This window comes from Podarcis gaigeae (genome assembly GCF_964106915.1).
Source record: "Podarcis gaigeae genome assembly, chromosome: 5".
Lineage (NCBI taxonomy): Eukaryota > Metazoa > Chordata > Lepidosauria > Squamata > Lacertidae > Podarcis > Podarcis gaigeae.
The window spans coordinates 44,430,728-44,456,545 of NC_139681.1; the positions used below are offsets into that span (position 1 = coordinate 44,430,728).

General features: G+C 42.1%; 1 protein-coding gene across 1 annotated transcript in view; it reads left to right on the forward strand.

The window, feature by feature from the left end:
* The window catches only part of LOC310845729 ((E2-independent) E3 ubiquitin-conjugating enzyme FATS), a 141,956-nt gene that overhangs the window by 8,564 nt on the left and 107,574 nt on the right, over nucleotides 1-25,818 (forward strand). The window contains exon 3 of the mRNA XM_083741246.1: nucleotides 594-666. Coding sequence (XP_083597372.1) covers nucleotides 594-666 — 73 coding nt within the window. The remainder of the gene's footprint in view (nucleotides 1-593; nucleotides 667-25,818) is intronic.

Genomic DNA, 25,818 nt, shown 5'->3' on the forward strand with positions numbered 1-25,818 from the left:
TGTTAAAATTTGATATAGAGAGAGGATCAATTTTTACTTGCACTTTGACTTTTGAAAGTTTTGAGAAATCGGATGAGGAGTTGGGCCAGTTCATACATGTAAACCAGCTTCTTCTGCATCAGGAATAGGGAACCTGTGGTCTTCCAGGTGTTGTTGGATAGGATTGTAAAATAAATAGATCCCAAACCATCTTCAAGGCAGTTTGCAAGTAATCAATGACTACTGGCCATGCTGGCTGGGGCTGATGAGAGCTGGATTCCCAAGATGCTCCTCACCTAGGGCACCATTTGGTGTAGGACCTGTTCTGTATGGAGTAAGTGGGTTTGCTGCCAGGCAAGTGCATGATGATTGCATCTACTTATTGTTATAAATTTGGGGTGTTAAACTGTGTGCCAGAATCCTCTAAACCCTGGTGTCTTTATGATATATAGTTTATTTACACATATACAACCTGAGATGATTATTTAATACACGAAAGCTTCCAAATGGTAAAATGATGTAAGGTGGTATTATTCGTTTTTTAAAAAACAAATGAGCATCATATCTCAAATGGTATCAAGCCAGCAAGTAAACAATATTTTTTGCTCCCACAGATTTGCAAGAGATTTTTGTTGTCCTCAAAAGATCACCCTCTGCAGAGAAGAAAAGAAATCATTTCTTATTCAGGTAAAGACAATTGTTTTCTGTCTGTGGGGATTTTGTTTTTGCTGGAACATTTATTTACTTCTCCTCTTATTAAGTAGTAATAATGAGACAAGCTTTTTGAAGTACAGTCTACCCCCTAATGCTGTGCCTATTGTAATGGCAAGGTGTGAAGCAGCAGATGAGAATTGTGCAGGCAAGACAAAAGCTCTCCAGAGGAAAGGAAATGAAAAAATGGGGGTGGTGTTGTAATATCAAAAGAAATCTTGGTCATTTCATACTTCTTTGAACATATGTCCAAACAGACGCAGAGGTATCATCATGATCATAATTTATTATTATATTCAAGTCACTCAAACATTGTACTGACCACACACAGCATGAAAAAATAGTAGAAGGAATATACATATATATATATATATAGAGAGAGAGAGAGAGAGAACAAACAGTAACAGCTGCTAAGGACAGAGTATATGTAATAATATAGCAGAAATGTTTAAACCTGAGGATTATTTCCTGCTTTTAAAAATAGAAATAATTCAGCAATGACTAATGTCATAAAACATTTGACTGCCTAAAAAGAATCTCTCATTAAAATAACAGGGTTTATATATTTAAAGAAACAAGCTTTTGTTCTAATTCAGGGTACAATCCTGTGGTCCATGCTGATCTCCTTCATCCAAGTCTCCATCTATGGATGGAGAAGGAGGTCTACCCTCAGAGAGGGAGTTCCACTCTTGAACGTTGTCCCATCCCCCCAGCCAGCCTGCGTGGAAAGACTGGGAGGACTTGTCCAAGATAACTGGCTGCATGTGGCAGGGTAGTAAATAGCACTCAATGCCGCCACCGCCACCACCTTCAAGTCAAGGTGCATAAAACCCTGAGCTAGCCAAGTTGAGGCAGAAAATCTCACAAGTGGCTTTCTACATCTTTGGTACATCTTTATGGCATAAAAAGAACCTAGCTGCCTGAGTCAGCCATCTCATGGTAAGGTTGGCCCTGATTACAGTGGAGATCGAGGGAAGCTTTGGTTCAGTCTCATCCAAAGGTCTCCCATTTTCCTTACAAACTCCCAGAACGGGAAGACTAGAACACTTGCCTTGAGGCTAACATATTGATTTTCCTTCTCAATGGAACTAATGAGAAGGAATATATATATATATGGGAGAAAACGAGCCACCCCCACCTTCTGCACTGCTGGTAAAGTTGGTCTGTTGCTTGTCACTCTTATTCTTCTTTTCTATCCTGATTCACTGTTACAGATTATGAAAAATCTTAATAAATTACTGATAAAGAGATGCTCCTGCACCACATAATGCGACATTTTGTTGCAGGTCCTGTACATCCACTGCCAAATATTAAATAGAGTAACAAAAAATACTTTCTCTAAAATAGGCTGTCATTTGTTTTATAGTAAATCAGTAATCCTGAGCTGGTTCAGAATACTATAAAGTTATGGGAATTTATGAAAAAGTCTCCCCCCCATTATTTTATATACTGTTAATACTTTTACAAACTATTAATAGCAAAAATAATACTGACTTGTATTTCAGGTTTGTTGTAGTAAATAAGATAATAAAGGTAAAACACTTTCAGCAAGGAGCAAGTGGCATACAAATTCTTTTATTCTAAATAGGTCTTGGATTAGTATTAGAAGGAAGGCTGTTTATTCTTTTGCCCTATATTATATAGAGCTAAAAATGGATATGTCTAATTGTAAATAAGAAAACTGGGGAGTATTGTTATTAAGTAACGCATTTTTGTGTTTTTATACTGTAAATCACCCTGTGCTCTTCAGCTAAAGATCAGTATAGAAATTTAATTATTATTTGCTTTCGTATTTAATTATTATATTTTTACTTTTTTTAAAAAAAACATTTTGAATTTGCACTCAGGCTATTTAAATTCACATGCTGCCCAGCTATGCCCAGCTTGTTCAGATTGGAGCAGAAGTCTTCTGAACTTACATACCCTCTTTTAAAAAGTCCCACCCACCCCCACTGCATTAGGTTAAATCTTGAAATTAGAGCCATACAATTAATAATTTTAGGTGATGATGTCAGTATAAATTATTCACAAATCAAGATTGTGTCTTTAATGAGATTCTGCTGAAGGTCTGTGTGCCAAACTGTCTTATGTGTAGCCATGTGTTGCTTTTAAGTTAATGAAATCTCTCAGTTCAGAGACTCATGTAATAATAAATTTGGAATAAACATAGCAGCAGGAGGACAGGAAGGTATGCCTGATATACAGAGGCTGCCTCAGTTCTGTCCTCTGGTTCTTAAAGTTAACAGAGCGTGGTCTGCTTTGGAGAACTATCTCCCCCCCTTTGTGTGCAAGGCACAGTTGTTTTGAGATGCCTGGACTTCAGTAAGCGGTCATTTGTCTACCTACAGAAGGAATACGGCCTGAATTTCATAGGTAGGGGTAGATGAATCTGTCAATTTCAGTTTCTCTCAGTTTCTTATTTTTCTAGTCTTAAGTTCAATTCTACATATTTCTGCAATGGCTTGGGTTTCTTTTTAAATCCCTGTGAGAATTCGTGGGCATTTTCGTGTGAATTTCTCCTAATATACACATTTGGGTATGCAATTTTCTCTAATGCAATGCTTTTTGTAGGCAATTTTAAATAATATATGCATTTTAACTAAGCATTTTAAGTAACACGTGTATTTTTATGCACATTTCCCCCAAATATATGCATTGTTCTACACATTATTTGGTTTGACAACTGCATCACAAAATTCGTGGAACTATGAATTCTGAAGGGCAGCTAGTGTTTCAGTTCATGGAAGTATGAATTTGTTCTGGGAAGTATGAATTAGGTAGGGTTGTTTTAAAATTTGAACCAATTTGAATTAATGATGCTATTGCATAACATGTTTGCATAAAGGCTTTATTTTGTGGCTGCTGTATTTTGGAATTCACCCATAGTCTTTATTAGCTAAGAACTGCTATAGGCTAAAAATGATCATAATGACTCATTACCTGTTCTGTGTGGCAAGTCAATGACACACTGTGGACCAGTTGCTGTAAAGCAGAGCATTCCTGTGTGTAGGTGGAAACAGTGGTGGAAACTGCATGGCAGCTAGTATACATGGCAGGCTACTGTACATGGGTAACTTACTGAACAGAGCAGTTGTAACATGAATGTAGTTTTAAGGAGTCTCCATGTGACAGCATTTTTGCATGAAGGTGATCCTATGCTGCTGTTCTACAGAGTAATTATTTGGGAGTAAGTCCCATTGGCAGGGTTGCTGTATTCCAAACAGTGAAAAGTTGTTGAGCTTTTTTGGCAAAATTGCAAAAAAAAAAAAAAAAACCCACCCAAAAAACCCCCTCAACATTTTTGAGTCACTGCAGACATTGGCTGCCATACGTCCTACCCATTAGAGTCAATGGTGTCATAACCTTCTTTATCTTTTTGCTGATAGAGACAAACATAGCTACTATTCTAGAATTTGTTCAAAAACAATCCCTGGTCTGGGACTGTAATAAATTCTATTATTATTATTATTATTTGTTCAAAAAAATTTAATCCTAGTTATTCATGTTTCTAATATAATTCCTACAAATGCGACAAATGTATAATAAAAATTAATGCTAAGGTAGGAGCTAGCAATGGGTTGTGTAAATGCAGTTATGTTGAAAGATATGCAGCAGGCTCTGTTGTTTCTGAATACCTGCTGCAGCAATTAGGTCTACATACTCAAATATAAAAAAGCAAAACCCTGGATTTCTTAGGAAGCATTGGTGTGCACATCACTCTATCAGTTATTTTTGTGCAGTCTTTCAGTAAGACTTCTGTTACTCTGCTGCCAGGCAAGCCTGACATTAATTCCAAACATGGCTTTGACATTGCTGAACTCCTGAAATATTCCAGTACCAGAAAAACCCAGAGTCTGCAATAGTCCAACTTTTGAAAGAACTGCGTGTTTTTGTGCTGCTTTCCATTTGCTAAATCCCCAAAGACAAAGGGCTGCGCAGTGCTCAGAATAGTGGATATAATTTCTGGCCTACTTTTCGTAATTATATAATGTATTGCACAGATTGAGTTAACATCTTGAGGAATGCAGCTTCCCATGAAGAGGCACACAGAGTTCAGCTTCCTTTAGGAAGCTTCACTTGCACATACGTTACATGTGCAGAATGCAAGGCAAGGCATTATACAGCTGATTGGCCCGAGAATCCTTATGCTGAAGTAATGACTCATTTTATAATCCACATCATTTTGTTCCCCAGATCAGAGTGAGGTATAGCTGCATTTAGATCTGGCAATCTACCAGGTAAAAGAGCTTTATGCCATTCATTTCTGAAAGCAGTAATGGGAATTACTTCTATTACAATTCCCTTTATGTCAATGAATAATAATAACTTGCTCTATTAAGCACTGGAAGTAAATTTTGACTCAGGTTAGAATGGGTGGTCAGCCCCCTCCTATAGTAAAGGCAGAACTAGGGGAGTACGACTCGTTCAGTCACACTGGGTGCAGAGCTTCTGGGGCACTGCGGCAGGTACCACAAAAGACCAATAGAAGGTGAGAAACGTGGGGGGGAGGATGCCAGAATTTGGCATCACACAGGGTGCCACTGAAATTTGAGGTGCCATGTCTACCACTGCTTGTAGGGCTGTATGGGCACCCTTTCACCCTCCAGATGTAGCTGAAGTATTGGCCATTGGCCATGTTTGCTAGGGCTGATGGGATTTGTAGTTCAGCAATATTTGGAGGGCCAAAGATTGCTACCACCACCACCCCACACATGCTGTAGGGTGTTGGAAAGCTTGTTTGAATAATCCATATTAGTTTCCTTAAATAAGTTTCACTAGAAAAGGCCAACAAAGTGATGAGGTAAGTGGCCCCTCTTCTACCTCTTGTGTATCCCACGTACAGAGGAGTATGTTGAAAGGACAATGACCCTTAGGCATCTGTTGCAAAACTTAATCTTTTTCACACATAAGAGTGCACCATTGTCCCCCCACCTATAAGCATTCCACTTGTGGTTCTTGAAAATGGGAATTTTATGGGATATAAGTATAGCCAATGTGGTATAGCCAATATTTAATTATTTGACTACAACTTCCACCAATCCCAACTATTTGACATGTTGACTGTGGCCGAGGGAAGTTGTGCCTACAACCTCTAGAAGGCACTACATTGCCTACTCCTTTGCTAATACAAAATGATTAGATAACTGGGACAGAACCACCTCTGATCTGGACAAGACCACATCATCCAAAGGCCACAAGGAAATAGCAGGCCTTATCTTCAGGTGGTAATGAGTCCCCTTGTTGATGCCATGGTGAAACTAGTGTCACCACCAGAGTTTTTTTTAAATCCAATATTTCAGTCTGAAATATCACATCCAAGTCTACATTACAGTGGTACCTTGGGTTAAGTACTTAATTCGTTCCGGAGGTCCGTTCTTAACCTGAAACTGTTCTTAACCTGAAGCACCACTTTAGCTAATTGGGCCTCTTGCTGCCGCCGTGCCGCCGGAGCATGATTTCTGTTCTCATCCTGAAGCAAAGTTCTTAAGCCGAAGTGCTATTTCTGGGTTAGCAGAGTCTGTAACCTGAAGCGTATGTAACCTGAAGCATATGTAACCCGAGGTACCACTGTACCATTTTTAATATGGTTACATGATTTGGGGTGAACAGGAAGGAATGGGAGCAAGTCTGCCGTATGTTATCAATCTCCTCTTAAAAACATATTCAGTGTGAGCTGAGCAACGGATAAGGTGGTTCTCTCTATATGCAGGCACAGAATTGTTGTTTTAAAAGTACGTTTGACATTTTGTTCACCAATGTGCTCTTCATGCATGAAAAACCAGAGCCCTCTTTGCAAGAGACAGAAGCCAAAATGGCAGGAAACAACATTCTTGAATGCTGCTCCTTGAAGCAGAAAACGGTTAAGCAGCAACCATTATGACTGAATCAAGAAGTGGCACCCCTCACCTGGAGCCTGAGGTGTGGTATCAAAATCTTTCCATCTTCTCCTCTTCAGGGCATTCACATGGCTATAGTCACCATTTTGACAAAGGTAATCTCACAGCGGCTTCACTGTACAAACATCACCTAAAAGATGGTCATGTGAATTTGTAAGTGCCAATCAAGTGGTATGTTTAGGATTAGGGTCTTAATCTCTCCAAGTCTCAATTTACCCTTTTGTAAATTTCAAGGAGATCCTTGTCTTAGTTCCTCCGGAGTATTGTAAGGTTTAATTAAAGGGTGTAGGTGACTGAGCATATTGGAAGACAATTATTACTGAGCTGTACAGAACTGATCTTTTTACCTTTATAAAAAAAAGGAAATTCTCTGACTCATTTCCCCATAGGCTGAACAAGTGCGTTTAAAATGTGTGCGTGTGTGAATTCTTAGAACAGCCCCCACCCCTCCAACTTTCAAAGATTAAGCTTCAGAAGTGGCTGATTCATTTTTTACAAACAGTTTGGAGAGACTAAGAGAATGAATTATTGTACACAAGTCATTAAAAAGTCTCCTGTTATTTACAGCTTGATTGCTTGTTTTAATGAAATGTTAATAATAGTGCGCTGCTTGGAAAGAGTTTCTGATGAGCTAATGGTGTGTATTTCTGGGACTCGTATGCCAAAATGATCATTTTGTGAGTGATTATTCCAAAACAAGCATCACCCCATAAGAGGTTCATGTGATACAAACCAACGGCGTCAAAATACTGCTTTGTTGCTTCTGCTGAAAATACAACCCTAACCCCCGGAAAATGCAATCCAATGGTTCATGGGACAGCATCCCAAAGGCCATAATAAGTGTTTGATCTCCTTCTGTGAAGATGGAAAGAGAGAGAGATCCAACAATGGATGCCTCCTCCCTGTTGCTGCAGAGACCTCCACGGTGCTTGTCCTACCACTGATGGAGATCTGATACTGGTAAGGGCCAAAAAGGGATGTGTTGGGGGCAGATTGGGGGAAGGCTTCCCAGTCCCTCCTAAACAAAACTTGAAAAGGACAGAGGAGTCCATGAGCGCTGCTCTGCCCTTACTGTTGTGCCCTGCTAAAGTTAGTGGGAGAAATCCCAAATGGAGAGTGGGACAGTGACTCCATGGAATTTGCTTTCCTCTGCACACAGTCTAGAAAATGTTGCTGCAGAAGCTTAAGAAACATGTAGAAATTGCATAATCAGTGTTAAATCTGATATTAGGAATTTCAAAGAATTCAGAATACGTTAACAATATTCATTTATTTATCGTATTTTTTTAAATGAATTTTTGAGGTAATTATTTTCTCCCAAAGCTTGAGACTGGTGAAAATGTAGGAGAGAAGGATGCCACATGGAGGCACAGTAAGATAAAATAATTGGATGTTAGGAGCTTTGAAAACCTTAATGTGAGCCAGGTTTTACACTCTGCTCCAAACCATGTGCAATAAGGAGGAGGGGTTTTCTTTCTTTTTCTATATGACAGATTTTTTTAAAAAAACAGATCTGCAGTTAAGGATGGACGAATTTGTCAATTTCAGTTTCACCGAGTTTTGTCAATACTTTGCAAACTTTTATTTTTAAAAAAAGTTTGCATGAAAATTCATATACATTTTTCCGTGCAGTTTTCTTCCTGCATACATTTTTGCAAGCAATTTCCCTTAATATAATGCATTTTAATATGTTCTTTTAACTAATATACATGTTTTGTGCACACTTTCCCCTAGTATATCAGAGTGCATGTGAAAGAGCATGTGTGCATGCAGTTTTTGGTTGAAAAATAGCATCAAGTGCAAATTTCAGTGGAGAGCTACATTTCTGGTTGTATATTGGTTCAGAAAGCACAAATTAATTAAGTTCACATTTAAACATGAGCAGAACAAATTCATCCGCCATCCCTACCTGCAGCCATAGCTGCTTCTTCAGCTGCCTCTTGCTGCTTGTCAGATAGATGGCTGTAGTCTTGAAAAACATGCATTTGAATTAGCAGATGAATTATAGGCAGTTCCCAGAGGCATTCCAATATTGATGAATTCAATTTACCTCTTAACGCAGCTCTGAAAGCAAGGCAATGTTTATTCCTCTGACCAAATACTAAATGAATCCTAAATTCACATGGACTAGTGGGATATTCTGAAAGCAGTAAGGCTTCAAGAAACACAAAGATTAAGAGTACAGCAATGTTTATGCCTAGAGGGGTGAGTGTAGAGTCAAAGGGTTTACAGTGCAATCATATGCGTGTAAAGGTAAGGTAAAGGTAAAGGACCCCTGGACAGTTAAGTCCATCGATAGAAAAGACTTTTGTTTCATAGGGCTTACTCCCAGGTAAGCGTGTGTAGGATTGCCACGTTATTTATAGCTATTTTGAAAAAAGTAAACTACCATTCCAGTCAACGTGGTGTGTGATAAAACGTTTTCCAAGTCAACACTCCAGCTCTTTTTTTTCTATTTTTTTTGCACCATTTGAGATAAATTTGAAAGGAGCAGCCTGGGCTATTTCAGCTCAGCTGTGTATTGCTACCTTAAAACAACAACAACAACAACAACCTGGCACTTTCTCCTGAACATTTAGCAACAGTGGGACAGGCAGAAATTCAACAGGTGCCCTGACAGATGTCACAACTGGGCTAGCCTCTCTGATATTAGATCAGGTTCACAGTGAAATCAACAAAACTGGAGCAGATAGAGAGTGCAAAGGGCTAAGAGGATATTGTTTGTGAACCCTCAAGGCTCTTCTTCAGTTGGCTTGGCTATTTACTACAGGGTTTTTACCCAGGGAAGGGGGGTTAGGGATCCTGGAAATCATTTCCTGAGCCAATCCATGGACTTGGGAAATGGTTATCCCACTTCCAGACCATTTGTTATCCTGCTCTGCTCACCCCTCAAGCACACTCCCCTCTTTCTTACCTCTTCCCCTTCTCTCCACTGCTCTTGTCATGCAGGTTCTTCCAGGGGCTTGTGCAATGAGGTGCCCCATTTTACCTAAAAGACCAGCCACCACTGGCAGGAGGAGAATCTCCTTCCTGCACCACCTTCAAGGATGGGAGGAAAGCAGGGAAGTGTGTTTACAAGTTGGTGGTGAGGGGACAGCTTTTGGGTTTGGGGAAAATATAAGCAAGGAAAGCAGCTGTAAATTTCTTCTCCTTGAGATTTTCATCTGAGTGGTAGACAAATGTTGGCTTGCAAACTTCTCCTCTTGGTTTTGGGAGGGGCTTTATGAGCTCGGGGCAGTTTCTGAACCAAAGCCTGCCCATACTTAGCTGGCATTTCTACCTCCAGGTATTATTATACAACAGGCTAGTTTGGCAGCTTCCTGGGGCGCTGATATATAGTGAGTCAAGGTTACAACAGGGCTTCTGTTCAGGCTGCTGTTGAATCAACTGGCTTCCTTAATTGCTTCTACGCGGCTATAGCAGCAGCCTGAAGCACTCGCATTGCTCCAGATATGTTTATTGATCCTGGTGATTCAGAGGTTTCACTTCCAGGCACAAGTCAGCACATTTAACAGCTCGGCACAGCAGTTCAAGGATCAATCAGCATTTCTTCCTTCTGATCCATTTTAATTGTGATATCAAAGATGGAGTAATCCTTACTTAAGGTTAAGAAGGAGATTTAAAGCCGAGATAAAGTGATATGATAAAAGAAAGAGGTACTTTGGCATGCAGATCTGAGGGGGGAAATGAAATCTGCTAATCCCATGAATTGACCTGATATTAAGCAGCCAGCATAATGCTGGGATCAGTCTAAGCTCTCATGCCAGCAAGCAATTCAATAAATAAAAGTAACTTGCCCTTCTCACTGCTCTCACCTGGCTGCATTGGAAAACAAGAAGGCAAACTGCCTGTGCAGGATAGTGGAACTTAAGGAACGTGATTAGATTCAGCTTCACAGTCTTTGTACTCAAATGCTGGCAGTGACCCAACATGCTGCTACTTCTGGCACAAGGTAGTCTGGATATGATCTAAATCTGGGTATGTTTTGATCTGAAATCCTCAGATTGCTCTACTGCTCTAACATCTCAAGGATACAGCCTGAAAGCGTGATTCATTCCACAATACTTTGTGCTTCCCAAATCCTCTGCTTGTGCAGCTTCTTCTGCAATTTTCCCCAGGACATTTGAGCATCATTGCCATGTCCACATGGCTCTGTTGACTTTTGCAGTCAGAATGCTTTGAGTACCTGAACATGAGTACAAAAAAGCATTGCAAGGGATACCCTTACTGGAATACAACACCCCAAGTTCTGCCTTGTTTCAATGGAAGGATGTTGAAATTAGAATATCTGAAAAGCCCAAATGCTCTTCTTAAATACCACTTTATTCTTAGGTTACAAGGGTCCTGGTCACCACTCCTGAGACTGAATGGTACAGTCATATCAAAGACAGAGCTCTCTAGGCTTGGCCCTAACATAGGTTTCCAACGCCAGACCTCATCTCTGGAATGTGACATCATAACATAGCAGAGCAAGTGGAGAATACCCCCTCTCCTTCCAGCTTAGTAGCATGCTCCCATACCCAATGAGGAGTCAGGGGTTCCAGGTCAAAAGGAGTGGCTTGCATGCTTATTTGGGGGTGAGGTTGTTGGGCTGAGACCATCAGCCCCCAGTGCTTCTCTTTAACATCCTTTATGCAGATGCTTGAGCCAAGAACCCACTAAGATCCGGCAGCCAAAGGTTTGCTATGGTCCTTTTTTAGATGGTTATTACAGGCTCCAATCTCACATTCTTTCATTAGGGCTCCTTCCCCCTTTTCCTTCAGATCCCTTGTATTTAAACACTTCCTTGGCATCTCCCCCCTCTCCATTTTGAAGTTCTAATTGCTCAGGGCCATACTCCCTTATGACAAGGACCCTCTTCTTCTCCAGCTCTTGCTTCTGGATCCTATCAGGGGAGACTGCGGTAGCAACCCAAGGAGTAGCTTCCCTTCCCTCATGCTGCCCTCTGGGTCATTTACCCATTGGCTTCTCTTTTCCCCATTCTCTTTTACAATCTCACTTGCTATACATACAGCAGGTTTCTCCTTACCCAAATACGCAGAAAGGGTTTCCGTGTTCTGCGACATCTGACTGCAGTGCAAAACCCCCCCTTCCACTGCCCCCCCATTGCCATAAAGCATTACAGCAGCACTACATTACCCTTGCACAGATTGAGGTTCATTTTAGTTGGCTTTTTGTTTGTTTGCAAGAAAGCTTGCCAGTAGATACTATGAATACCCTCTGAACAAACTCAACAGCAAGGGCCCAATCCTTTTCCAATGGCTTCTTCTCTGTTTGTTTTATATGTGTGGAACCTGGCCATTTAAACATTTTATGCCATAAAGTCATTTTGCACCTGTGTACAGAATATAAAGCGTAGCTCAGACCTGAGGGAGATGAGTCTTTGCCTAATGTGGAACTCTCAGAGAAACCCAAATATAGTTTTGCAGCAGCTTCGTTTTGCAAGGCTTTTATGTGAAGGTTCCTGCCATTGGACCAAAGAGGCTTCATGCTTGTTCAACCCTGTTATCCCATGGATACTATATCCCTTTTCTGCAGAAACAACTGTATTTGAAGTATGCCTACATATTTCCTTAAAGAAAGAAAGAAATCAAACTCATCTGGACTAGCAGTTGCTTAGCTACAGAGGCCAGGCAATACTATCTGACAGCGTTTTGTAAATTATCACGAAAAACAAAAATTCACAAGTAAATTGGGTACTTAAGGAAAACCCCTAACCTTCCTATATTACCATACATTTCAAGCCAGTCCTCCTTATGGAGCTGTGGGAAGTGCAGGTAGAAAGTAGGGCAGAGAAGTGTGACAGAATTGAAGGCAAGAATTAAGACGGGCTTGACACAAAGGCAAGGGAGACAAAATGCCGATTCAATGAGAAGGAAACATGCAGCAGGTGTTTGGACAGCAGACAGGCAATATTAGGTGATCTTGTGTCAACCCAACAGTGAAATGAGGTCGTGCTGCACACAGCCGCTATCTGACAGAGGAGGTCAGGAGACAAGAAAGATAAAGGTGTGCAGAAAAAACAAAGGCGGGGGCACAATGGGAAGGGGTTGACTGGCACAACTGAAGTGATTGATGAAAGTGAGTGAATAGAAAAAGAGATAGAGGGAAGAGGGGAGAGGCGGGTGTGGGAGAGGAAAGGCATTCATTTTGTTTCTCCCAAAAACGATTTTCTCCCCGGGAAAGATGATCTCCAAATCTGAGTGCTCTGAAATGCTTTTTGAATGGAGGTGAGGTCCTAACCCTGATGTGAGGAATGTCAGGATCATTGCATTTATGAAAATCAAAGCACAAGCATCAGCTTGAGGGGCCCAGCCAGTCCTGACATGGAAAGATGTAGGCAAGGCAGGGCATGACAGAAACATTTTCCCTTCATGGCTAAGGAAAGGTCAGATTCAGATCTACTAAGACAGACAGAAAAGCTTATCAGCCAATTAGAGATTGTTGTTGTTGTTTTACTTCATAGAGAATAGCACTTTGAACCAATTACTTGATTTATGATTAAAATGATGTGATATCTCACCACACTGAGAAACTCGCGTTATTAAAAGCAGTGGCTTGATTAATAGATGCATGTATGTTTTAACTGTGTTTTCAGCTGGTGCAGGAAAAAAATTGCCATACAGCTTTTTCCTAACTATTCCTCAGTTCAGTGTGATGTCAGGGATGGATTTAGGGTTGTATAAGCAGTGTGCATGCCCTGGGTGCTGAGCCAAAGGGCAAAGCCTGGTAAGCAAGGCGCCTGGCTTTGGGAAGGAGGTGTCAGGCTCTGACACGCTCCTGGAGTCCTCCTGCCTCCTCCCCAAAGCCTAGTTTGCATTTTCTCAACTTTGGGGAGGAGGAAAGAGGGCTCTAGAACCCTGTCGGAGCCCTCACACCTCCTACCTAAAGCTGGGCACCTCCTTACCCAACTTTGGGAAGGCAATGCAAGCGCTGGGGGAGGCATCAAATTTTGGCCCTGCACAGAGGGCGCCATAGTACCCAAGTTCGCCACTGGTGAAGTGACTTGTCCCACAAGCAGACCATAAATGCAATAGCACTCTTCCATTTGTGATCCCCATGCTAGCAGTTGGTGGGGTAGCACAAGCAGGGCGGCACTGCTCACCTGCCTTCTGAGCACCAAGCATCACTGCCAGTTCCTGATACAGGGTGATGCTGTGTACTAGTGAAGTTAATCCAATGCTTTGGTTGCTGTACACACCCCATGTCTTGCTTGCCATGCCTCACCCCACCCCCTCTCAAAAACTGGCAATGTTGCCCTCCCCCTGGGCCGTCCCACTGACTGCTATTGCTTGAAGTGGGGAGGTGAGCGGACAATACATAGTCCTCCAGTTTCTGGATAGGCTGTCACGATGCAGTCCTGGAGGCCTTACACAGCTGTGTAGAAGTGGGAATCTAGGGGGCAAAACAGCTTTTCTCACCCTTTTAGCCCTGTGGAATGATGAGCTACATCCTGGTTGCAAAAAAGGAAAGCTCACATATAAGCGCTCTCACTATTCCACTTCTTTTTTGCTGAACTTCTGCTTTCTAATGCATGGAGCAGCTGTGGCAGGAAAGGATGGGAGGAAATGAACATTTTGTTTTGAACTGCAAACACCCATAGGTGGTACGGAGCATTTGGGACTGACTGATTGTGACAGAAATTGGACAGCTGGCAAGGCATGTTCTGTAATTGGATGGACACAGGTGTCTGTTTTCTTAAAGCAGAGCTAACTTCCCTGCCTTTCCCCAGACAGCCCAAGATACCTTTTCAAAAACAAACAGGCACACCATCTGCCAGTCATGACACAGGAAGCCTAGAAGCCAGAAATGCTTCCCAGCAAGGTTGAAGAAATACTTTTTAAAAAAGAGAACCAAAAGTGGTTTGAGATGCCACCTATCTTTTTTAAAAGCTGTTCATCTATTGCCCCTTGCTGAACAACGCTTTCAGCTTCTGAAGCAATGCAAGAACCTGCCAGACCTGATGGGGAGACTCGAGAGTGAGGAAGGGCTGCAGCCCAGCATCTGAGCGCATGCTTTGCATGCAGAAAGTCCCAGGTTAAATCCTTGGCATAACCAGGCGCAGCTGAGAGAGACCTTTGCCTGAAACCCTAGATAGCCACTGATATTCAGGGCCAACAGTCCTGGGCTAGATGAACTTAATAGTCAGACTCATCATAAGGCAGCTTCCTATGGAAAGGAGGAAAGCACCATGGACAGCAGTCCTTATTTTGAACCTCCTCCTGCCTTCAACCTAAAATTGAAAAATTAAGACGGAGCAAGAAATAACAGATTATTCAGAATCTGTAGTTAATTTAGCCTCTTTCTCTTTTGCTTCTGGTCTCCAATTTTTCACTAGAACACAATCCTCTTCAGGTGTCTACAAACACCCAACGATAATCATGGCGATGCCCTCCCCATGGCTCTCCAGAGTTCCAGCCTGTGGGGACAGTCTGTGTGCATTGGGTAAGCTGCCTCACTGCAGGCCCTCAACCTATGGAGATGCATGGGGAAGGGAATGTGGCAAGGCAGGCAGAGCATGGGTGTGCAGCACGACTCTTCTGCCTTGCATGATTTTCATCCGGTTAACACCTGAAGTGGGTTAATGTCTCAGGTATGTGGCAAGCATAGTTAAAAATGGAAAAGAAGGCCCACTTTGGTAATCGAGATGCAATGAATATCCTGCAATTAATTTTGCACAACATGAGCCAACAAATGTTACTCTATGAAAACCAGCCATTGGAAACTTATCCCACCTGCTCTGTGCAGTGCTCTTGTCTTATGCAGATCTCTTTCATCTTTCTAGTAGAGCATGGCTGTCTATAAATCCAACTTTAATTATTATTGCAATAAGGAGAAGCCCCTCAGAGCAAGCGGAATAAAGGGCTCTTGAGGACACAATGAGAAGGAGAGTTATGTATCTCTCTAGGAACATTAGTGATTTATGAACCAAAAGAAAAAGGTAATTTAGATGGGGAGGAAATGCCTGTTCACCAGTGCCTGCGTAAGAAGGCAAAAACTAATAACTGAGATTTTAAATGGAATGTAAAAATATTAATAACACACTGAGGTTCATCTCCATTGCATGTGCTCCAACTGCCTTTCGACGAAAACAGGTTTGCCATATTCTTCTGCCCATTATGGCTGTGTTTCATGCAGAAATTCAATAGGTGCTGCTTTGAAGATGCAGGTGTGGGAGAAAGCATCTACGTAACATGCAGAATGAAAGGCACAGGATCCCTCTCAGTGTCCCATAAGCAGGCAACCCTAGGCTTAAAAACAGCTGCCATGGGGATATGGCAGGGATCTGTCCTTTTCAGTGTCACCACTGGCTTTTTAAATATCTCCGCACATAAAAATATGGAAGCAGAGGTTCTTGGCCGCCAATTGAATTCTGTGCCTGATTCCAAATTTTGCACTTACACATGTGATTGTGGAAGACACAGGCAGAACTGATGCAACACAGGTAGTGCTAAGACGGAATTGCCAACACTGAGCTTTCCAGATGTTACAGAAATCCAACTCCTATCAGCCATAGTCAACATATACAATGGTCAGGGATGTTAAGATTTGTAGTCCAGCTACATCTGGAAGGCCCATGTTCACTACCCTTGAGCTAAATATAGAGCCGTGAACTATGTTCAGCGCCCACTATTCAAATATTGTATTTGCCATGAACTCACTAGATGGCTTAGGGTTGGCTTCAGCAATCTCTGTCTCCACCCCAAGTGGGATGGTAATAATATTGACCTATGTTATAAGGTCTGAAGAAGGGTTACAGAGATAATGTATGTGAAGCATGTTAAAAAAGTGCTGATGATTATTAATGTATCTTGTCTGGGGAGTAGGGTTGTAAAGTCAGGTGGTAAGACAACCCTGTGCCTATAAAAGTTGGAGAGTACAGGATTTCCTCTGAATATGATTTATTGATCTCAGTGATGGAAGGGGTGTCATCCAATAAAAAATGACTCTTGGCGGATGTGGCTTAGCAATCCTAGCTGGAAAATATTCTGTATGTGTTACTGTTTATCCCCCCCCCCCCAAGCCTATGCTCCTATGTCTTTACCAGCATCTTGCTGTTCAGACTAGAAGGTGTTAACTTTTATCTCCATGATGTAAAAAGTTCTATACAGCAGGCTGTTTGATTTTGTTGGACATCCCGTGTTAGTGTAAGGCTAAGGCAGATGAGAAGGTTCTGGTCGTCAGAGACTTTGGGAATGCAAATAGAAACCAGGGGCCAGGATGTGAAGGGAGGTGTTAAACCCTTCTCCTCCTTGCCATGGTCACATATGAAATCACTCTCCTTCCCAAATTGCTATTTCCACCATGCAAATAGCAGCTCAGTGTGCACCAGACAGAAGCCTTGCTAGTGGGTGAGAGTGCTGGGAGACCCTTTGTACCATTATATAAGCAAGCACTTAGTTGTCAAGTCTGAAACTTTATAATTACTGTATTTTTCCCTGTGTATAAGATGCCCCCTATGTATAAGATGCCCCCTATTTTTTAAAAACCCAAAATTAAGAAATTAAGTTGTTTAGCTTTGGGGGGGGGGTCACTTCCGCCAATCACTCACCCGCCTGCCCGCCATTGCCGATCACTTGCCACAGCCACTGCCGATCGCACACCTCGCCGCAGCTGCCAATTGTCTGCCTGCTGGCCGCCACCAACAGCCCACCAGCCCACTTGCCGCAGCCACAGCCAATTGCCAGCAGGCCTTGCCGCAGCCATGAATCATCTGCCCAATCACTGCTGCCAATCTCCTGCTTGCTTCTGCCATTAGTTGCACGCCCCCCCCTCTACATTCACTATCTGTGTATAAGACGACACCCAATTTTTCCCTAATTTTTTTAAGCAAAAGGCATCGTCTTATACACAAAAAAATACGGTTGGTTTTTTGTAAAAAAAATAAATTCTGGATACTTCTCCACAAGCTCATACTTCACCTAGGATAAGAAGAAAAGGGTATATGACACTCTTGTGGATATGCATTGTTTCAAAGCAAACATATTTTTGCTTGTTTGCTCTGCCAAAGGGGAAAATCTATATTTCTAATCAAGTATGAACATATAATAAAAATCAGTCCAGAATTTACTCCTTATTGAGAAAACCACGAGCACACCTTTAGAAGAGCTTATTATAGCTACAAACTCTTTTATGGTGTAGACTGGAAAAGAGAGCTGAAGCTTTGTTTCAAATAGTCAAAACAGGAGTGAGATGTATTATCTAAGGAGGAGGAGGAAAGTTCTGTGTTGTGTTTGAAGCCACAAGCCTGAATCACTAGAGCTTTAAAATATTGTCTCCCTCTTTTGTATAAGTGACTAATGTTCTCATTCTGTGAATCAATTCAATTTAAAATTAATAACAATAGAACTGTAATAATTATAATTATAGATATTGCAATGCTTCTCACACATGACACTGAAAAAAAGGATGAAAATATATATATAAGTGCTGGGGAAATAAAGCATGTCTGGAAATGTGAGACAATTTATATAGTACCCCAGAACTGCCATATAATTAGGAATTTCTTAAGTGATTGACACTTCTTACAGAATGATGCTTGGAAAAGTTCAAGCAATGGCAGCAAGTCAACTGAGGGGGAAATAATACAAATTAACCATGGACTGAAAAGCAAAAGTCACTGGTTTGTTTTCTATCACTGGCAAAACCAGGATAGTGGATGTCTTTCTGTGAAAGCTCGTTCAGCATATTGCACATGCTGGCCAATATGGGAGGTGAGAATCTCTAGATGAACGATAGCCAACTGGCGTTCTCCAGATAATGCATACCACATTCCCATCATCCTTGATCATCAGCCATACTGGCTGGATTTAATGCTAATAGTAGGCCACAACATCTGGAGGACGCCATGTTGAATACCCCTGCTCTACACTGTAGTTTGTCAGCCTGGTGCCCTCCCTGTGTTTTGGACTACAACTCCTGTAAGCAGGGCCAGCCCAAGAAATTTTAGCACTTGAGGCGAACCACAAAATGCCCTCTGCCTCCACCAGGGAAGTAAAGAATGAGTGAAGATCTACATTAGGAACAAGAAGGAAATAAATATTTACATCAGAAACAAGGGTAGGAGGAGACCACCAGTACCTTCAACTTACTTACTTTGCCAAACCTTTATTAGGCATTGCATGTATAGGCCATCATAAAACATTCATATATAAAAACTTAGACAAATAAACAGCCATGTAAAATATGTAATAGTGATGATTCCATTCATCAAGAGGCTGCTGTAGGGACAGCATGGGAGGGTGTCAAGGAGGGGGCAGATCCAGCCTCCAAGGAGCATGTTGCAGCTGTTGTTGCTAGTACTGCAGCAGAAGCATTGAGCAATGCACCTCTTGGAGGCCAAGTCTGCTGCTCCTGCTGCCCAAAGTGGTCATCTCACCTTGCCTCACAGGTGAGCTGGCTCTGCCACATCTACAAGGCTACTCTAAGGAATTCCATATTCCATGGTTAACAACTCTGCTGTTCTTTTCTTGACAAACTTGTCCCAAGGTGAAAAATAGGTTAGTCAAAGCCACTTGATCTATTCAGGAGGTGCTGATTCACTTACAACTTGCTTCGTTTTCTGATTGACCCCTTGAATTTATAAACAAATGAGTTCAGGAGTTGTGATCCCAAGGCAACTGCTTCTTCTTGCAAGGATTTTGTAAAGTATGAAGGAAAGGCTTAGGGAAAAACACAAAGTACTATGATATTGAATAGATGATGAGATCATAGAATTGTCGAGTTGGAAGGGATGATGCGGGTCATCTAATCCAAGCCCCTGCAATGCAAGAATCTTTTTGCCCAATATACAGCTCAATCTTACAATCCTGAGATGAAGAGTCTCACACTCTACTGACTGAGCTATCCTGAACTTTATTTGTTCTGTTGAATCCCAGGCCAGTCTGCTGAAACTTCCCTTGGTTCTGCATGGCTCCTTTCCAGACTGAAGCCGGTATAAAATATATAGTAAATTTACTACTCTGTGTACCTATGGTGAAGTAAGTCCCACTGAATTCAGTGCTGCTTGCTCCTAAGTAAATGGGGTTGGGATTGCAGCCTTAAATTATAATGCTGCTTTTAAGAAACAGCTTGTGTTTATTGCATAATGAAGGGGGAAAGTGCACTTTAATTAATATTAACAATTGAAAGAAGATTAGAGCAAAAATCCCCTATTAGCAGTTTCTCTAATCCACCTATAATTGTGTACCAAGCTATCAATGAAGCACTTAAAATCTTGAAAAGCTTTCATAAGAGCCAGAAGGCAGTTGTCTGCTCCAGTATCAGCGAAGTAGATGGGGAAAGGGGCTCCACTAAACTATCAGCCATTACTCTTTTGCATAATGTAACCAAGCTGCACATATCTTCCAAAAGACAGGACAATTTGAATGTACCCTGGTCACAGTGTTCATCTAATGAAGCCTTCTTGGTGGTACTGCAAACGCCTATGATACAGGTGGTTGTTACTCAGAGTAGGGCCTTCAGTGTGGTGGTACCTTCCATTTGGAACACCTTGACCCTGGAAAGTGGGCATGTGTCAATTACTCTGTTTTTGGCTTTTGCTATTTTATTTTATTATTTTTTTTGGGGGGGGGTGGCGCTGTGGTCTAAACCACTAAGCCTAGGGCTTGCCGATCAGAAGGTCAGTGGTTCGAATCCCTGCGATGCAATGAGCTCCTATTGCTCAGTCCCAGCTGCTGCCAACCTAGCAGTTCGAAAGCATGTCAAAGTGTAAGTAGATAATTAGGTACCGCTCCGGCGGGAAGGTAAACAGCGCTTCCGTGCGCTGCTCTGGTTTTGCCAGAAGTGGCTTAGTCATGCTGGCCACATGACCCAGAAAAACTGTCTGTGGACAAATGTCAGCTCCCTCGGCCAATAAAGCAAGATGAGCGCTGCAACCCCAGAGTCGTTCGCGACTGGACTTAACTGTCAGGCATCCTTTACCTTTTTCATTTTATTTTTAATTCTATGCTTTCTCAGATTGATCTCTGTGGGTAAAATGGACTGCTGGTTACTCTGGGATTGCTGTGTTTTAAAATGATTTTATCTTAGGTATTGCTTCTTTTTATATGCAGCTTTGGTTTTTTTAATGTTAAGCAGTTTATACATTTAAAAAACAACAAAACAAATAAATGATGAAAAGTTAAATTAAAATAGACTTTGCCTGAAATGCAAACAATAACACTACATTCCGGTTTGTAGGAGAGCCATGGGTAGTGTTCCTGACTAGGAACAGGATAAAAGGGAAAGTGTCTTAACTCCTGCACATCCTCCTGTCTCTAAGAAGCAGAAAAGAGAGAGAAGAAGAGGAGGGGAAACAAACAACTCCAGATACTCTGCATATCTCTCCACAATATTCCCCACACCCTCCAACATTTCTCCGATACAATAGGGACATCCCATTCCATAATGATAATGTTACTATTTATACCCCACACATCTTACTGGGTTGTTCTAGCCACGCTGGACAGCTTCCGATGTATATAAAAACATAATAAAACATTAAACATTTTAAAAAACAACAACCCTTCCCTATACAGGATTGCCTTCAGACGGCTCAGGGTCCAACATTTCTCTGATGAAAATAGAGACACCCTAAGGAAAAGTCGGACATTCCAGGATCAAATAAGAAACCCGGATGGCTTCTCTAAATCATCACCATCATCATTTATTATTTATACCCCACCCAGCTGGCTGGGTTTCTCCAGCCACTCTGGGCAGCTTCCAACAAAAGATGAAAATAAAATAATTCATCAAATATAAAAAACGTCCCAAACAGGGCTGCCTCGAAAATGCCCTCGAAAATAGGGACACCTGGAGGATCTATATTTCCCCATACACCCCTCCCTTCTGTACCTTGATGTTTATACACTTTTTACTTAGCTGGCACACCTATGATTTATAAACTGTTTGTGAATTTATGTACGTCCCTCTCTATACCTGTGTTGGAAGTAGTCAAAGTAAATATGCAAGGGACAGCGCACAAATTACTGTGTTGGGACAGATTTTGAGGCTTAATGGGCATTTTCAAAATTGCCCAGTTCACTAGATCACGTTTTGCCCCGAGACAGTCTCTTATATCACACTATTTATTCCAGGCTCATTAATTCTTCAACTTTTCTTACATTTATAGTCCACCTTTCTTCAGTTGCAGAATCCAAGGTGATGTTCCTTGCAGCATGTGCTTTCTGACCATGTCCTGAGGCCGGTATTCACTGCACTTTGTTGAGTAATAAGCACACAGGTTCCTGCCTCAAGGAGCTTACAATCTAAACCTCAATGGGGGAGGGTTGGGGAGCACCTCTGTGCACTTAGGTTTTGTCCGTCCCCCCCAAGAATTTTATTGGTTTTACATAAATTTATACACAATCACTATAACCATTCCAAAACATAAAATTAAAAAGGTTCTTTCGAACCTTCGGACCTCCTCCCCTCCCTCCATGGGCTCCTTTTCTAAAGATTTTGTCTTTTTCTCCCCCCCCCCCTGCATCTTTTACTGTTATCCATTATGTAATCATAGTAACCAAAGTTCATTTCACATTACGAGTATACGGTAATTGTATCCCTGCTGATGATTTTAACTGTCTACAGTGGTCTTTTAAGTATAGTAAGAAGTTATTCCAATCTTTTAAGAATACTTGGTCTTCCTGGTTTCTGATCTTTCCCATCAGTCTTTGCCATTTCTGCGTAGTCCATCAGCTTGGTTTACTTAGGTTTTGTTTCAGTAAGGATACGGCTTGAGCCAAATATTCCATGAAAGAAGTTGGTAGTGAAGGGAGAGGTATACACTCCAACATTTCTCAAATGAAAACAAAGACATTTATTTCATTCCATTTATCTGTTGAAGGTGTTGTACAAGATCCCTTCCCTCACACATTTTTTTTCTTTACAACAGTCTTGTGAGGTAGGTTAGGCTGAGAGGTTGTAATTGGCTCAAGGTGACAGACATGTATGTGTCATTAAGTGAACAGAAGACATTGGAGTGGTTGAGGTTTGTAGAGCTGGAGGAGGAAAGGCCCCAGACAGGAATATATTGGAATATGAGACAGAGAGGTAAGAAGTGAGCACTGTCATTGTGGTATTTTGGAGGTAAGAGTTTTGTGTTGTATAGGGGGAGAATGGATAAAAAGCTAATGGAGAATGCTCAAATGAGCTGGTTGAGAGGTGAATGATGAGAAGACAGGTGTCAGTTAGAAATGAGAAGCAGGGCAGGCTCTAGTCTTGAGCAGTTCCTTGGCCCTAGCCCATGCCAGCTAACTTCTCCCACCTTCAGGCAGGCTTATGCAGTGATGGTACTCCTCTTCCATTTTAATTTCCCCACAATGCCCCTGATGCAGTGTTACTCGAGGGTTGTAATTAAAATGGAATCCCACTGAGTCTCTGGCAGCTGTCTGAGGATGCCATGTTGGTTTTTGCTATGGAGATTCAGAGGAAAGGATAGATTCCTTCCTTTTTCCTGTGGTGGCATTGTACAGATGAAAAGAATGTGTGCTTGTTGTGTTTAACTAAAAAGGGTGAATGTTTCTAGATTTTGCCCAAGCATACCTAGGAATGACTGCATTTTAGTACTGAGCCTCATGTGTGTTCACTTGATTGATATATGAGAGTGCATCATAATTATGCTAATTGTAAATACAAATCATAGCTAACCTTCCAGCACAAAATAACGGTCTTTGGGTTAGGTACTAGGGGGAGAACTGAATAATGTAGATTTAGATGGATGAGATTTCACTAGTTTGCATCAGTTTTTGCTGAATGCTAGATAACAGTAAAACCGTGTTGTAAACTAATTAATTTCACTCACTTTTTGACAAACTGCTTAAATCAGCTTAGAAATGCTACAGCTGAATAAACCCATCTTAGAGTTTATGATTGCTTCCTTCCAAAAGACTGACTCACATGCCAACCCTAATTGGAACAGTGCACTGAAAAGAGCCACTTAATTAAATAAGTGCTTTAAAAGGTGGTGTAAAACCATGTTGTTGCTGTTTTAAAAGCCGTACACACTTGTAGGCAAATGAAAATGAAGATGCAAAAGGACTGTATCAAAGTTTATATATGAAGTAGGTTGAGAAATGCTACTGACTCTCTAGAGTTCAACCTACCCAGTTTTGATCTATAGTTCTATGTAAATTAATGGAAACAAGGAGCATATGGATGGTCATCTGATGCACATCTCGAAAGAAATCCCATTGAAAACAATGGGATTTACTTCTGCATTACCATAGTTGGGACTGGTACATTGCTCCATATCAAGACATGGTGTACTGCAATCTCTGTCATTGTTTCAGAGCCCTGGATCGGACACTTTGTCATCCGGTTCTGTAAGGGGGTATGGGGTTGCTTGTGTGTAAAGCACAAACTGCTCCAAGCTGTGTAGTTTGGACAAAACTTCCCCCCCAGGCTGGACAGTCAGTACACCGTGACTGTCTCAATCACTGGAAGAATCCGTCAGTGGGCATTTCCTAAATTTCTTCCAACATAAGAGTTCTTTCACACCCAATCGTCGTCTCCCTTCTCTGCGCGAAAGCTGTCTGTGCAGAGTGGGCGTCCCCAGAGGAGGTTCTGTGCTCTCCCCGCTGGTTTCACTGGCAGAGTCCTGGAGCCTTCTCTCCACAGCTCCCTCGGACTCCCCTTTCTCCCTGGTATCACCTCTATCTCCTTCCCCAGCGGAAGCGTCCTCTCTCCCTCTGCTGGTTCCCCCTCCAGCATTATCATTTGGGAGCCTCAGCGCCACCCTTGGCTCCGATGGCAGTTCCCTGACATCCACCTCCCTCCCAGGGCCCTCCCCACCCCCGCCCCGGTTCCTGGGCGGTGAAGCGGGAAGCCCCTGGAACGAACTATCCCCTTCCTCTGATGATTCAAACATAGTTTTCCACCTGCTGCTGTTCCTGTCCTCTGCCCAATCTCCCCAATCCGACTCCTCTTCCTCTGATACCTCCCTTCCCTCTCCCTCTGAAGGAGGATACCCCACAAATTCTTCTTCATCATCCGTGGTTCCAAATTGCTCTTCCCAAAATCTTGCCAGCGGTTTCGGCTTCCTTGGAAACCGGCGATGGAACTCCCCCAGCAGACACTCATCCCTTATCTCTCCTGCAGGCACCCACGTGTTTTCTGACTCAGGCTCTCCCTCCCAAGCTACCAAATATTCCACCTGCTTCCCCTACCACCTTGAGTCAAGTATTTCCGCTGCTTGACTACTGAGTTCCCTCTCCTCCACCTCTGGGTGACTGGGGATTTCTCTCTCTCGCCCCGGAAACTCCCTCCCTTCTCAGTATGGTGAATGTAAAGACTGGTGGAACACCGGATGTAATTTCATGTTGGTTGGCAGTTTTAGCCGGAAAGCCACCGGATTCACCTGCTGCGTGACCTCAAAAGGTCCCAGCCGCCTTGGCTGTAATTTTTTACAACCTCCCTTGAACGGTAGCCCTTTGGTTGACAACCACACCTGGTCCCCAACCCTTATGGCCTCCCCTTCTCTGCGGTGCTTGTCTGCCTGCCTCTTGTACTCTTCCTTGGCCCTCTCCAGATTCATTTTAAGCTGCTGGTGTAAGGCCTCCATTTCTTCCACAAACTGCTCCGCCGCAGGCACACTCCACTTCCCCTCCCCCTCCCTGGGAAGGCTCTGGGGTGACACCCGTAATTGGCCATGAAAGGACTCATCCCCGTGGACACATGCTCTGCGTTGTTGTAAGCAAATTCAGCCAGCGCCAGCTTTTCCTTTTTTTTTTCCAAATAATTTTTATTAATTTTACAACATAAGAAACATAAACAGAACACAACACATAAAAACACAAAACGACTTCCCCAGACCTCCCCTTCACTGCATCCTTATTTTAAAAAGTTTTTTAGCAATTCTTTGTCCAATTTTTTATAATTAAGGTCCTTTAAGAGCTTTTCTTAAAAGTTAATTTTTAACAGCTGTAATTCTCTACATCCTATCCCCTGGCATCTATCATTGCGGAATTTTACAACAATTTTCAAGATAAGTTTTAAATTTTTTCCAGTCCTCCTCCACCGTCTCTCTCCTCTGATCACGAATCCTGCCGGTCATTTCTGCCAATCCCATGAATTCAATCACCTTGGTCTGCCATTCTTCCAGAGTAGGTAGTTCTTTGGTCTTCCAATACTTCGCCAAGAGTATTCTTGCTGCTGTAGTTGCATACATAAAAAATGTTCTATCTCTTTTTGGAATTGTTTGGCCGACCATACCCAGGAGAAAGGCCTCTGGTTTCTTTACAAAAGTCCACTT